Raw genomic sequence first — 15,657 nt, 5'->3', positions numbered from 1 at the left:
AGGAGTATGCAGACTAACATTGTGACACGAGAATTTTATATATAAGATATATAAGATAATTTCGTGTGCTCTTTAAATAATACGCTAATATAATAAATAACGCTAATATGCTGAAGAGTTTGTTCGTCTCTAAACAGAGTAGAAGAAAACGTGGGTCACCCAGAAGGATATATTACCTAAAAGATTCATTTTAAGAGCAGAAGTTCTAAAAGGATACTTAATCCATACTAATATTATAAATGCGAAAGTAACTCTGTCTGTCTGTCTGTTACTTAATCACGCCTTAACTACTGAACCAATTTGCATGAAATTCGGTATACAGATATTTTGATACCCGAGAAAGGACATAGGATAGGTTTTATCCCGGAAATCCTACGGGAACGGGTTTTTCTTTGAAAACGCGGGCGAAGCCGCGGGCGGAAAGCTAATATGAAAATAAATTATTATGCGAAAATCGTATGCAGTTATATGAAAACTACAAACGAATACAAATAGACAAACAAATATACTTCATATTATATTATTAAGTAAATATTACATACAATGTACTTATAGAAACGTGTAGGTAGATAAATAGATAAAATCTGACTAAATGTCAGATTTTCCAAAAATTTCCAAAACATTTGGAAAATTGGTTTCACCTGTTCTTCATCGTGCCCGACCATTCGAAAATTATATCATTATACAACAAAAAACTTTGCTAGCGCGATTCAATTCTTCTCAATAGCGTGTAGTAGCGACATCTATTTCCACTGACCGAAGCTACTTGATACTCGACATAGCATTTTTCTCTGAGATGATTTTTATTTTTCTTTAAATAAAAGTGTTCTTAAATGTATATCCAGGTGCGCGTCCGCGAGTTATACATCGCGATGCAGCGTTGCCCTTACATCCACGAGATGAAGGAGCGGCTGCTTGGCGCGCCAAGTGCCAAGTGCCAACAGACGGGGTTGAATGCGAACGCGACCAGAGAGAGCAGAGCGAGTCGCCGCCGCCGCCCATAGACCCGCAGGTCGGCACCATCGTCAAAGTGAAGATCATCCATCGTCATTCACTGTTTATTCTATTTTTTAATTTCAAAGTTCTGTGCTATCTGTGTCATGAATTTAATCACAGAATTTAATACATGGTTCAAAGCGAAAAGGAATAATTTAAAAATATAATTTTATGCATTAATCAATCGATAATCAAAAAAAAAAAAAAAACAAAGTGTGAGTTTATTTAAAAAAAATATTTTGGTAGGTGTATTGCTTAATTTTTGCCTGCTATAATTGTCCAACATCTATACTTCTATAATCTATACTAATATTATAAAGAGGAAAGGTTTGTAAGTATGTATGTATGTATGTATGTATGTATGGTTTTCACGCATAAACTACTGGACCGATTTCAAAAATTCTTTCACCATTAGAAAGCTGCATCTTTACTGAGCAACATAGGCTATATTGCATTTACAAAAAAATTAGAGATCCTTACCAAAAATGCAATAATGTAACCCAAGGTGAAAAAAATTCCTTAATAAAAATTCTGTCGTCGCGTGCGCTGCGGAATCTATTGAAGATAGGCCAAAAAAATGTTCTACGGTATTATAGAAGGGATTAATATCTTATAAGAAAGTCCGCGATACCATATGTCCATCTTCAGTAGTTATGTTACTACAACAACTTTTTTACGTTTTCAAAGTAAATAGAAGTGCCGACAGTAATCAAACCATGTTATCCGGATACACATATATTAATCCTTATCCCATTAAATGATGTTTTATTATAGACTGTTTCAATACCAGCAAAATACTTTTTAAATGAAAAAAATTGGATATTCCATTCAAAAGATATAACGAATTTTTAAAAGTGTCAATCTACAGAAAATAGTAGGTATACTGTTCAATACAATGAGCAGGCCGTAGTGCGGGACGGGGTAAAGGTGATTTTCATGTGATTAAAAATTAAACCTATAGTCCGACCTATAGTAGACTTTTCACTGTCACGATATCGCTATCGCTATGCGGGTAAAACCGCAGGGCATTGCTAGTTACATATACAATTAATATATTTTACTAGCTGTGCTCCGCGGTTTTACCCGCAGTGCTCCGCTCCTGTTGGTCTTAGCGTGATGATATATAGCCTATAGCCTTCCTCGTCAAATGGGCTGAATCGATAGAATTTTTAAAATCGGACCAGTAGTTCCTGAGCGCGTTCAAACAAACAAACTCTTCAGCTTTACCTATAATATCTAGTAGTATAGATTACCTGAACAGCCAAAGCGACTCGCTTCCTCTCGCCCCCCGACAATGCCTTCAGCTTGGTCCTGGTGCAGGTGGAAATGCCGAGTTCACCCAGAAGCTGTGTGACGCGCCGCTGCCGTGTGACCGCTGTAGAGCGTTTGTCCATCATCATGCGTGCCTGGTGGAATATTAGATTAGTAATAGTAGGAGTTATTATTTGAAAAGTTTAAGGAACTGTGAAGATATTAGAAAATGATATTATCAATTGGATATTCAATTTTAGTATATGTTATCACTTATCATAGTTATAATTTCGACATTGTAAGGTGATCAAAAATTATGTAGGTAATGCTCCATAAAAAACTAAATAGAATACTTGAAATTCACGGCTAGGATGTTTCGATTAAAATTAGTAATATCAGTTTCTTTTCAAGGTATTTAAAGGGGACTGATAACTAAAATTCTAAATCAATATTAGGTTTCCTAAATTCAGATTGGTATTGACAGTATCTACACGTGAACTTACAAATGTTGTTTTGAAACAAACGAAGCTTGTATTCAATAAAATAAGTTAGTAGCTCGACCGCATGTAACTTTCTGTCTTCAAATTGGATAAAGAGCTTACAGGTAACTTTATGTGATTCAATATCGGATAGCTTAGAGAAGGGCCACGGGTTAAGTACGTATCGGCGCATACTGTAAGACATTTTCATATTTTTAAGAAGTTATGATATGAGAATAATTTGTTAAGGTAGAGACACCTTTTATTTCGGCTGGTAAGAAAGAAGGTAGTTAAAAGTATCCAATAAGGGTATTTTTTAGCTTCTCAGCAATAAATATTGGAGACCTACGAAAATATAGTATTTGGAAAAAAAATCTTCTATGGCGACACTATCACGTGGTTCGAAATGATGGTTTTAGAATGTTTAAATTGTTGTTCTGGACAACGCGGGCGAAGCCGCAGGTGGAAAGCTAGTTGACTAATTAAATTAGCATTAAAATTTAAAGGGTTATTTTTAATATTTTATGTGGGCGATTCTTGAATATTGTCTTTGCATAACAACGTACTTTTTATAATATTTCTGAAACAGTTTGACATTTCAGCCTACGTACAGAATGACATATCTACAGAATTAAAAAAACTTATTTAATTATGCATAAAATTAAGTAATTAGAAAAAAACTAATTTTTATGAGTATTGACATTTGATATAATATTTTATTCGATTTATAGATGCAAAGTGGATGTTATTCGTGAAGATAAAATTAGAATTAAGGAGATTGGTAATGATAACAATTTTACATATATTAATCTTTAAAAAGTGTAAATTCCAGTCATTGTGACATAATGTCTAGATTTAATCTAAATAAATTCTAAGCTGTTAACACTATTTTAAATTTTTATTACTAACTCTTATCTCTTCATCGAGACTATGTAATGTGGGAAATATTATATAAATAGCATAATAATGTTATCATATAAATAGAATTAGATTTATATGCTAATATATAAAATTCTCGTGTCACAATGTTAGTCTGCATACTCCTCCGAAACGGGTGGACCGATTCTCATGAAATTTTCTGTGCATATCGGGTAAGTCTGAGAATCGGCCAACATCTATTTTTCATATGTACCACGGGCGAAGCCGGGGCGGACCGCTAGTGCTAATATATTTTTAGCAATACAAATAAAACTTTTATAGTCGTTGGTCTATAAAGTGTGGAACCAATGATTTTAATTGTTAAATGTGCGGATTTAGATAAAATTATTTTATTTTCAGTTTAAATGAGTTTATACGAATACGCTTTAGATTCTATCTACTATGTAAATATTCGAATGTAAACTTTTATTTTAACTTTTTCCAAAATTTTAAATTAAGTTTAAAAGAACATTATCGTAAAACATCGAGAATTTATGTATTTCCTATAAGAAGAATTTATGTATACTTATGTTTTTAAAGTGTTTTTCTTTAACATTCCTATGTAAATTTGTTGTTTTAATGGATCTAGAATATTCCATAATATTATTTGGAATATTAAACTGATGAAACCAAATGATTATTTAACATTCCAGATTTATCAACGAGCCAAAGCATTAAAACAAAAATATGTTATACATACTAAGAAATTCTTATAATCTTCTTCTTATATATAAAAATGAATCGCAAAATGTGTTGGTAAGCGCATAACTCGAGAACGGCTGAACCGATTTCGATAATTCTTTTTTTATTATATTCCTTGAAGTACGAGGATGGTTTTTATGTAGAGAAAACGTAAATATGTACCACGGGCGAAGCCGGGGCGGACCGCTAGTAATATTATGTTATCTAAAATAAAGGATTTATTTATTTTGATGCTTTTCTAATAAGATTTAAAATCTAATATGTAATATTATCTCCATTATCACAAAGATCTTTTTAAATAGATAGATAATAGATAGTAACAAAAACAATTATGTCGTAAATAAAGATTTGAATGCCGGATTATCTTAGAAAAATGTCAAGGATCTGTTATTTCAGACATACTGTTAAATCATATTCTTATAATTATTCAAATTAGTGAAAAACAACAGGTGCAGATGTATATAATTAGGTATATTGTTATATAAGTTCGTTAATTTACGTATAGATTAATATTATAAAAACTAATTTATACATAATTAATTTTAAACTGATGTCAAGAAATTCAACAATGATTAGCCAATTCTAGAAGATATATTATTAAATTATGCCTTCTTTTCATAACTCGATATACAGGGTGTCCCATTGTTGGTACCTATATTAAGCTCAAAGGAGGTTATAGTTTTGCATACGCTGAATACGTAAAAAATACTTATAAAATTCCAGACGCATTTTTTTTTTCAAATAGATGAATTCTTAAAACTTTATGTGTACACTCATAACGAGCAACCCCCGCAACTTTGCCACCAGCACGTGAGCTATCGTTTAAGATTATGTTTTCATAGACAAAATGCTGTTGAGGTATCTGTATAATATTTGCAGATGATCCCATATCACCACTGCTTCTACAGCCTGCAGGAGGTATGTATCTGTATAATAGTAAATATACAGGTGAAGCTAATAAATACATGTTAAAAAATTGCTGACTTGATAATGAACTTTATTTTAGGACAATAGTAGAGATCAATAGTTAAATAAATATTTTGTTCTAAAATTAGTGACATTTTTGTAAAATAAATGTTAAAAATAATAGCTATAAAATATTGAACTAATCCCCTTATAAATTGTTATTCTTTTGCATAACTATAATATAAATATTATTTTATACCTATTGTTTTTATGATTTATGTGACATCTAGGCGTGTCTGGTTCTAGACGCCTTCAATGTCTAGATAGAACTTGTTCCTAGGTGTTAGAATATATAATATTTTTGTTATAAATTCATTTTGGAATATAATAACCATTTATTCTTGATATACATCTCTATGATGTATATTAAACGAATAAAAACGTTATAACTATCATTTTGATGATGGACAAATTGCTACTGGTTATTTGTATTATTCCTAGCTGATCCGGCAATTTTTTTTTCTGACAGGACGACCATTACACAGAGGTGTTTACAAGTTACGGCTTACTCTTACAAGACTTGCTATTTCTTGGTCGTCCTGGCAGAAATTAAAATGCCGGATCAGCTAGGTAAATAACATAAAAAACATACCTCCTTTTTTTGAAGTCGGTTAAAAAATATATCGGTCAAACTGTTTCGGAAGATATTGATAAAAATTGGGGAAAAAAATATATATACCTAGTAGATAATGTAGAGATATAATAGTAGAGAGTTTTTGATAAACATGAACTAATAAAACGCGGAAAAATATTTCTATAAACTTTGTCCTTGATCTAAACTTGGTTAAGAGGTCCGTGTTTTCTCTGGGAAATAATTACTTTTTTGGGAAATAATTAAATACATATGTACTTTTTTTAAAAATATGAAATATTCTAGACTAGATTTCCGCCCGCGGCTTCGCCCGCGTTTTCAAAGGAAAACCCGCATAGTTCCCGTACCCGTGGGATTTCCGGGATAAAACCTATCCTATGTGTTAATCCAAGTTACCCTCTATATGTGTGCTAAATTTCATTGTAATCGGTTCAGTAGTTTTTACGTGAAAGAGTAACAAACATCCATACATCCATACATCCATACTTACAAACTTTCGCCTTTATAATAGTATTAAGATTATTGCTATAGATTACCTATTAGATATAGCCATATTATTATATTTATTACAGCCATTATGTTTAGTCTAAACCAGATTTTGTGACCAAAACATTCCAATATGAGTATCAGATTCATATAAGTAATAGAGATAAATATTTCCTAAATATAATATGTGGGAACTCGACTTTTAAGCCTTATCTCAGAATATCTATTAAAACGTATTCATGAGCTAGTGAATAATAAAATAAGCAAAAATAGTGACTCACATAAAAAATGCTTAAAAAAAAAATATTTTTTATATGTGCCCAAACACTATTTAATAGTATAGAACTGTACAGTAGTTTTCGGATGATTGAGTTACAGACATACCTACACCTGTCTTGGTGTCTGTCCAACCTGTCTTTTCATATAAAGTAGGGGACAACTAAAATTGAAGCGATTATTATTTGTGTGCTTTTTACACAAATTATTATTCATTTTATTCAATGATCAATCTAAGTAAAGGCAAGATGTGTTCAGGAAACATCAACTATTTAAAAAAGTATTGGACACAATTAAAGCCAAACACAAGACAACCTTTGTAAAGTATTTTTAAAAATACTTAATAGACTTGTATAAATGTTTTCTTTAATATGTTAAGCACGGGTTTAAAGTAACAATAAAAATTATCATGGAAGCAAGTACCTATGTACCTACCAACGACCATTTAAAAATACTTATAAAAGATATTATTAGAGTCAAGAATATGTTTTCAACCCTTTACATATAAATTACGCATTTTAATTTCTATTGATATTGATATTATCAGAAAAGGTCAGCTTCTAGTTATTTTAAAAGTTTTAATATTCCAGCATAAAATCATGTTTATCAGCGATCTTTAAAGCAAGATCTTAATCTTTAGATTCATTAATTTATTTTTAGCTGATGGAAAAATAGTTTGATAGAAATTTCTGTTCAGACTCATATTAATTTCTACATTTTATGTGATTTAGTTTCCCTGACGCTGACATTATATGAAAGGCTGATTCAATTATTGAAGTGAAACTTCTTTATCGGGGTTGGAAAAAATTTAGTGTAACATTTTTTCGTTACGCGTGACATTTTTCCATTACGCGCCATCTTTTTCTTAAGGCTTTGTCAGACAGGACGCGTACTTAGCGCGCGTCAGAGCGTTAAGTTGACGCCGCGATATGACGCTAAGATGTGTTCTACTAGCATCGTAGAATACCGTCAAACAGAGCGCCGGCGCTAGCAGTACGCAACGCTCTGTCGCGGCGTTAGGACGCTTTAACGTCGGGTGTTGTATTTTTTTACAAATTTTATTTTAGCGTCGGAGTTAATAGGCGTAAAATAATAATAAAATACTGCATAATGACCGAAAATTTGATAGAATTGGTTAGAAAATATCCATGCTTATATAATACGAAGGATAGTTCATATAAACTATAAAGATATATCAATGAAGGCAAAATTGTGGGCACAAATTGGAGAAGAAATTAATGAAACTGGTACGTAAAAAATTCTTCCGACTCCGGAGTTAATATCGCTGTACCTTGTTTTGTTCGTAAGTAATAATTATGTAAACAACATGCAGCTTTAATAATATCAATTGCTGTGTCCTAACGCGCGCTAAAGCGTTCTGTTTGACGAAGCCTCGCGCGACGTTAAAACAGGACGCTGTAGCGCTACTACGCAGCGCTAAAATACGCGTCCTATCTGACAAAGCCTTTATCCCTACCACGCGTGATTCGACGTATTTCTGTAAAGTTACATATAGTAAATTATTTTTTGAAAAATAAGGTCATAAAGAAATTTCACTTCTTACGTGTGCAGTACACGCACATTTTTTTATCATTTATTCAATCTATCCCTACAATAAAAGAGATCATTCACTATTTAATTGTGCAGGATATAGCCACGGGTGCAACAAAGTTTCCTAGAAAACAACATTGTAAGGTTTCTGTGACAAATCCCTATAAATCTTGATGGGATCCTGACGTTGTCGTCCTATTTATCTTTAATTTGGGGTGACACTTTATATCTGATTACGTCGATATATACTAGCTATTCGCCCCGACTCTGCCCAACGGTAAAAGCTATAAAGTTCTGTTCGTCGTCTTATGTAGTACAAATTAATGTTCATAACGCGTCATGGCTTTTCTTGATTGCCACAACGCGTCATGGTCGAATAGCATGCCAGCCACGAAGCGAATCGCTATGTGGTCTTTCCAAGATTGTCACCAGGACTCATGAGACAATTAACACGCATTTAGATTGTATAAAACATCAAAATTCCCTTCACGTTTCCTCTTTACAGGGCGGTGAAGCCTTTGCTCTATAATGCTGCTATAAGCTTGTATTACTAAAGAGGATTATGATCACATCGGTGTACCGAGCTGAACTGAACTAACGAAGATAGTTCATTTTGGGGTTGCCACGACGCAGTTGATATAGGTTAGTTGGAGTGGGTTAAATTTTTTAATACAAACTTTCAATATGATACAGTAAATTCGATGAGATTTTTCATTACAAATTTGGGCTAATAAAAAAATTTGTTCTTTTAATATTATGTTCACGGTCTAAATAAAGGTTTTCATTAGAAAAAATATTTTATATTTCGCACTATATTATGTAAGGTGACAAAAGAATGCCATTATCAAATATTTCTTATTTGACAATTCCCATGATTATAATATTGTAATAGGTAACATTATCTTCACAAATTTGTAGATAATTTCCGAGTCAAATGACTTGTTATTAATTTATATATAGAATATAAAAGATACAAAAAGTCTTCCTGATAAGATAAGGATTTAAATACGGATTTAAGTCTGTCTAACAAATTTAATCTATCTCTTTCAATTCAGTAACTAAATTAAAATATTTTATAATCGCCACAATGTTGTGGTGATTATAAAATATTTTGCATGTGCATTTTGTAGGAATTTTAATACAATTTTCAACTCAATTACAGCCTACAAAGATAGATAGACACAGGGATAGACCTATTTACTGTTACCACATTCTGTAACTCCAATAAATCTAATTGTATTTTAATTAATTATCGTAAAAGGGTCATAGCCAACTTAATCCAATAATCTATGCACGCGCTAATCTCTTCTGTAATCTTTTATATTTTCTCTTGCTTATATAGTTCTATTTAAAATATATAACAATAAGGTAATTAAATCACGCTCGGTGACCTAAAATAAAGATTATATTTACTTATACTAAGTCAAGGCACTTCTCACATTCTTATAGATTCATATTTTTTTATTAAAATTTATGTATGTTAGGTGAAAATACATTTTTGAATTACCTATCAGCTAATGATTTAAGTGTACGTAATTATGAATATGTTTGACATAGGGTACCTATGTCATACATAGTAATTTAACGTTGTGGTATATTATCAACTCTTTCAAGGTAACATCGATAACCAGATTTTAATTAGAATAAATATGAAGTAAGCTAAAAAAATATGGACATCTCGTAGACCTGCCGACTCTACTATTTAATTTCAAAACCTAACTTCGATTTTTCGAAACATTGTACTATTGCAACTGGAAGATTCGTATAAGGACTTTCACGAAAGTACCCAGATGAACAGACCCGTGACTGAAAGCTTGTGAAAACCACTATTTGATACTTATATAATCGACACATAAACCCATCCTATTGGAATGTAGTCTAGAAAGCAGGTGCAGTGACCAGCTAGTCAGGCGTAGGGTTCAGGTTACCTATCAGTTACTGATTGATTTCATTAAAAGTAGTGTAGCGTAAACTTTGATTTTGATGTGAGCAGAGGCTGAGCATTTTTGATTGGGTAAGTGGGGCTAGTTTGGCGTAGTGGGTGAGCCTACGCAAGAGATAGTTTTGAGGAATATTCATTCTAATACATGTCTGTAATAACCACAGATGGCAAATAATGAATATAAATAAATTCGTCTTGTAAATCTAAAATAACTTCTTAAAGAACGTCTGCATCGATACTCGGACAGGTACTTACTAATAGTTAAAGTAAAAAATAAAATCTTTTAAATAATAATTTAGGTAGATATGTATAGTGTATTTTGTACGTTCGTAGTAAACACTTTCCGAGTATTGAAAGTGAAGTAAACACTTAATGACATGCGAGTACACTATTTTAGTTTCACTGAGATTATCGTCGCCAAGGCGTATTACGTTCAAACTAAATAAAAGGTAATATGCAAAAAACATAGCAATTATTTTATGTTTAAAATTAGTTGCTTGCTCTGGCTTTACCCCCCTTTAACACAAAATATATATAACCTCTATCACTTACATCTTTTATCATAAAGTACTTTTTAATCCATCCCTGAAAAACTTACAACAAAAAGCGTCAATCATCGGGCTTATTCCGACGGCTTAAAGCCGCTAGAAGTATTTCCATAAACCACCTTAACACTCACCATGAACTCCATATGTTCAGCGACAGTCAGGTCCTCGATGGACAGGTCCTCCTGCGGCACGAAGCCCGAGATCCTCGCGATAAGGTCCGCGCCCGCGAGACGCCCGTTCAGCATCAAGTAGCCGGTCGTTGCGCTCTTGTCACGACGGCTTATAGCCGCTAATAACGTGGTCTTGCCGGCTCCACTGTTGAAAATATTCACATTACAATATTTATACTCATACTATAAGCTGAAGATTTTGTTTGGTTGGTTAAACGCGCTAATCTTAGGAACCACGGGTCCGATATGAAAAATTATTTCAGTGACAAATAGTCCATTTATCGAGGAAGGCTTCAGGCTAAAAACAAGATCCTATATAAGCTATATAAATACTTACTAGAGATTTTGTACTTTAAGTATGGAAAAATATAAAAGCATGGCTATGGCCAAATACTTATGATTTAACTTGAGAATAAACTTTATAGACGGCCGATGAACAAAGTATTGTTCATTCTACATCTAAATAGTCGATCATTATTACCAAGCAACGAGTAACAAAGCAACTTTACATCAAGTTCTTATCAGTAGTGATTTTCAGAATCTCACTGTTCATTCATTATTTACTATCACAAACCGCATTTAGATACTTTTGTACATTATCTTTAATTGATTTAATAATAAATTATAGTCTTATCTCTTGAATTTTAATGCTCACTAATGTTTTAACAAAATATTTAAAATAACAACGATTGAATAATGGATTCCTCATTTTAATGTTAGCAAAATTAATTTAATGAAAAATATTTAAATACTTCTGATTGATGGCCAAAAAGCATTTACCTATATATAGATCACTAAAAGCATGATATTAGTGAGTAGTAAATTTTAATAAAACATATTCTTATATATAAAAATGAATCGCAAAATGTGTTGGTAAGCGCATAACTCGAGAACGGCTGAACCGATTTCGATAATTCTTTTTTTTTTTATTCCTTGAAGTACGAGGATGGTTTTTATGTAGAGAAAACGTAAATATGTACCACGGCCGAAGCCGGGGCGGACCGCTAGTTATCTAGATAATATTACCTACGTGCACGTAGTTTTAGTGGATTTTATATTTAGTTGTGGAACACTAGAATAATTTTGCATATATTTGGACATGCCGAAGATAGCCTAAGCTATATTTATAAACTAGCTGCTTCCTCCGCATTTGCCTCTGGTATTTTAAATTCAATTTCTAATCCAATAAACCAAACATAATTATTAATTACATGCATTCAGCCGTACTAAAAATTTGGGGGAACGAACAAGTTTTTTTATATCTATACTAATATTATAAAGCTGAAGAGTTTGTTTGTTTGTTTGTTTGTTTGAACGCACTAATCTCGGGAACTACTGGTCCGATTTGAAAAATTCTTTCGGTGTTAGATAGCCCATTTATCGAGGAAGGTATATGGCTATATTTCATCACGCTACGGGCAACAGGAGTGGAGCCACGGGGGTGAAACCGCGCGGAGCAGCTAGTAAAGATATAAATCTAAACTTATAATAATAGGTAATACAAAAATATCTTACCTTGAACCCATTAAAGCCACCAAGTTGCCGGAAGACACCACTCCGCTCACTAGAAAAAGAAATAACATTCAAACACACAAAGTAATAACACAAGTAATAGATAGTTAGGTTCACTTATATCGTACTAGAGGTCCGCCTCGGCTTCGCCCGTGGTACATATTTCGCAATAAAAGGTAGCCTATGTCCTTTCTCGGGTATCAAAATATCTCCATACCAAATTTCATGCAAATTGGTTCAGTAGTTTAGGCGTGATTGAGTAACAGACAGACAGACAGAGTTACTTTCGCATTTATAATATTTGTATGGATTCTTACTATAAATTTGAATAATAGTATAGAAAGCTAGTATAACATGAATAGTAGTTCTATTCATGTTATATTAGTTTTCCGCCCGCGGCTTCGCCCGCGTTTTCAGAGAAAATCCCGCATAGTTCCCGTTTTTCGGGGATAAAACCTATCCTATGTGTTAATCCAAGTTACCCTCTATAGGTATGTGTGCTAAATTTCATTTTAATCGGTTTAGTAGTATTTGAGTGAAAGATTAACAAACATACATACCTACACATACACATACATCCATCCTCACAAACTTTCGCATTTATAATACATATAGTAGGATAGGATAGGATTGATCTAACATAATTTATAACAAGTAGCCCGATCTATTAATTATCTAAGTAAAACGAATTAAATATAGCACAACTTAATAATCCTGTATTAATCTTGGAAAATACGTGTTATTTTACACACAATCTGAGATTATAATAGAAACAGCAAATAAAACTAAATCGACAGATTTACATAATTATAATTGTAATAGATCGATATTATGTATGAAATATGATTTTAGATTTATCTTTATTACATGAAACTTGTTCCTAAGCGCGATAAAACACATATGAATATATGTGGGTACTATTTTATTAGATAGTTAGATACGGATATAAAATTTATCGTTTCTAGAATCACTTGCTGACTTTTTAATAATTACTTTTTTATAAAACACTAAACCGCCTTCAAATTATAACTAGACAAAATTAAAATGGAATCAACCGGATAACTCCAGATTTCAAATAAAAAGTAGGTATCATCATAATCGGTTCAGCTCGGAAATTCTGAGAAAAAATAATAGGTAGAGAATCTGCTCCCTTTTTTTTAAGTCTGTAGTTCTGTACATAACGAGATATGTAAACACACTTGCAGTAAAATATTTTACAAGTAATAAACTATTTAGTTGGCACGTGAGTTACCACTTGTTATACCTAAAATATATAATACAGGATTTAAAATTCCGACGAAAATGAACATAAACAAAAAAATCTTCCCTCTCACTTGAAAACAAAAGTAACCCAGTTCCTTGATGCGTCTCAATCAATAATTAATGAGACCGATTGTTTTCTCTGTACTCATATAATTACATGGCAAAAACAACACAACGCATGCTTCTACATTTACACCAACTGATTTATTTAATGTAAATACATGAAATAAGATTATGAGCAAATTAAAGAGCGGAACGATTTCAAAAAAAAAAATAGTAATTGTTGAGAGATTATCTGATGAAAAACAGGATTCATTTAATATACTGATTACTTTTTAAATCTATAAAATTAACGAAATACGGTTTAAAAATCAAAGAAGTTTTATTGAATCGATTGTTTTGAAGCCTTGAGGCAATGTAGGGATTTACTATCAAATACCAAAAAAAATATACATATTTACATAAAATAATGTAAACAAAGCCTCAATGTCCATTTGATAACTTAAAATAAAGTTCCATATCTATGCAAAGATAAACATGCATACCTCCATGCAGTCTCTACATCTATATTCACATACAATTTCCATTTTTATCTCATTTAGAACTACACTCGGCGATTATTCACAGTATCTAGGTATATGAACTTCCAAGAATACATTGAAATAGTTAAACTAATGTTGAGTCTATCAAATTATGCAAATGTATTGAAACGTGGTTAACGAGCGTACATTCCCGTCCCTTCAGATAAAAGCAAATCGCTGCGTCTATCTGTACACAAGGCCTTAGCAGAAGATAATAACCATTCTATTGTATTAACGAACGCACATATACCAATTAAAATGATTTTATTTGCTTCGTTGATTTGCTTTACGCCGACAAACTAACAATGTTAATGTTGTAGAAAGTAAAATTGTCGTTTATTATTCATTTGGATGATTGGCACGGTAATACAGCTTGTTATAGCTGATTATCTGGGTTCGATTTCTGCACGATTTGTGTTAGTCATTACTAAGTTAATTACGTGATTAGGAAATGTGTCGTTGATAACAATTTTGCGGTTAATTTCTAATTTTTTACGATAGTGTTTTCATATATGTACTTAACCATTGTTCAATATTTAAATAGTTATAGGTATTTATTTTACTGGCATTCTAATCTATTCCCTAAAACGGTATAATATGGTAGGTATTTGTCTTATGAATATAGTAATACTACTATATTTACATACTAGATTTCCGCCCGCGGCTTCGCCCGCGTTTTCAAAGGAAAACCCGCTTAGTTCCCGTTCCCGTGGGATTTCCGGGATAAAACCTATCATATGTGTTAATCCAAGTTACCCTCTATATGTGTGCTAAATTTCATTGTAATCGGTTCAGTAGTTTTTACGTGAAAGAGTAACAAACATCCATACATCCATACATCCTTACAAACTTTCGCCTTTATAATATTATATATTAGATACATATTAGATAGAGTAGGAATCTTTTTAAAATATCGATTAAAATAAGTTAAAATCTGTATATCTGTATTAATTAAATCTCAAAAAGTAATAATTTACGTTATCAGCTGGATTACTTAACCTGCCTTCATCCCGTGTGTTTAATTTATAGCATTCTCTATTTTAACGATAAAAACAGGACCCCTTCTTCAAATTTATAGATAAGAAATAAAACACTCAAAATTTTTTCCGTTGTCCTTGAAAGCAACCGTTGACCGTACTATAATAAACTTTTTTTCTCTAGCAGGTAGGTATATTTGGGATTTTGTTTCTCAAAATCATTAATAAAATTTTAATGTAAACTTATACAATGATCCATTCATGTTAAAAACTATGTTAAAAATTAATTAGACTATACTAATTCATGTTCGATTTGTTTAAAATACAACTTCATTAATTTTATTGCATATTAATTCAATAGTATTTTAATTAAACTAACTCTACGTTTGATAAAAAGTCATTCAGCTTAAGCTTACACTTCTTAACATATGTATTTTAAAATGCCAA

The 15,657-nt window shown here is 31.9% G+C and overlaps 1 protein-coding gene across 2 annotated transcripts in view; it reads right to left on the bottom strand.

Annotated features, from left to right (window-relative positions):
- LOC149907508 (protein scarlet-like) overlaps positions 1 to 15,657 on the bottom strand; it is a 65,311-nt gene that overhangs the window by 29,098 nt on the left and 20,556 nt on the right. For both annotated transcript variants that reach the window (XM_090102502.1, XM_090102501.1), the window contains exons 3-5: positions 12,393 to 12,441; positions 10,839 to 11,022; positions 2,250 to 2,402 (exon numbers count right to left, since the gene is read on the bottom strand). In XM_090102502.1, coding sequence (XP_089958628.1) covers positions 2,250 to 2,402; positions 10,839 to 11,022; positions 12,393 to 12,441 — 386 coding nt within the window. The remainder of the gene's footprint in view (positions 1 to 2,249; positions 2,403 to 10,838; positions 11,023 to 12,392; positions 12,442 to 15,657) is intronic.

The sequence above is a fragment of the Colias eurytheme genome, chromosome 6, assembly GCF_061535395.1.
Source record: "Colias eurytheme isolate Ceu_HAF_F1 chromosome 6, ilColEury1 Martin Lab GWU primary, whole genome shotgun sequence".
Classification (NCBI taxonomy): Eukaryota; Metazoa; Arthropoda; class Insecta; order Lepidoptera; family Pieridae; genus Colias; species Colias eurytheme.
This window is presented reverse-complemented; position numbering and strand designations above follow the sequence as displayed.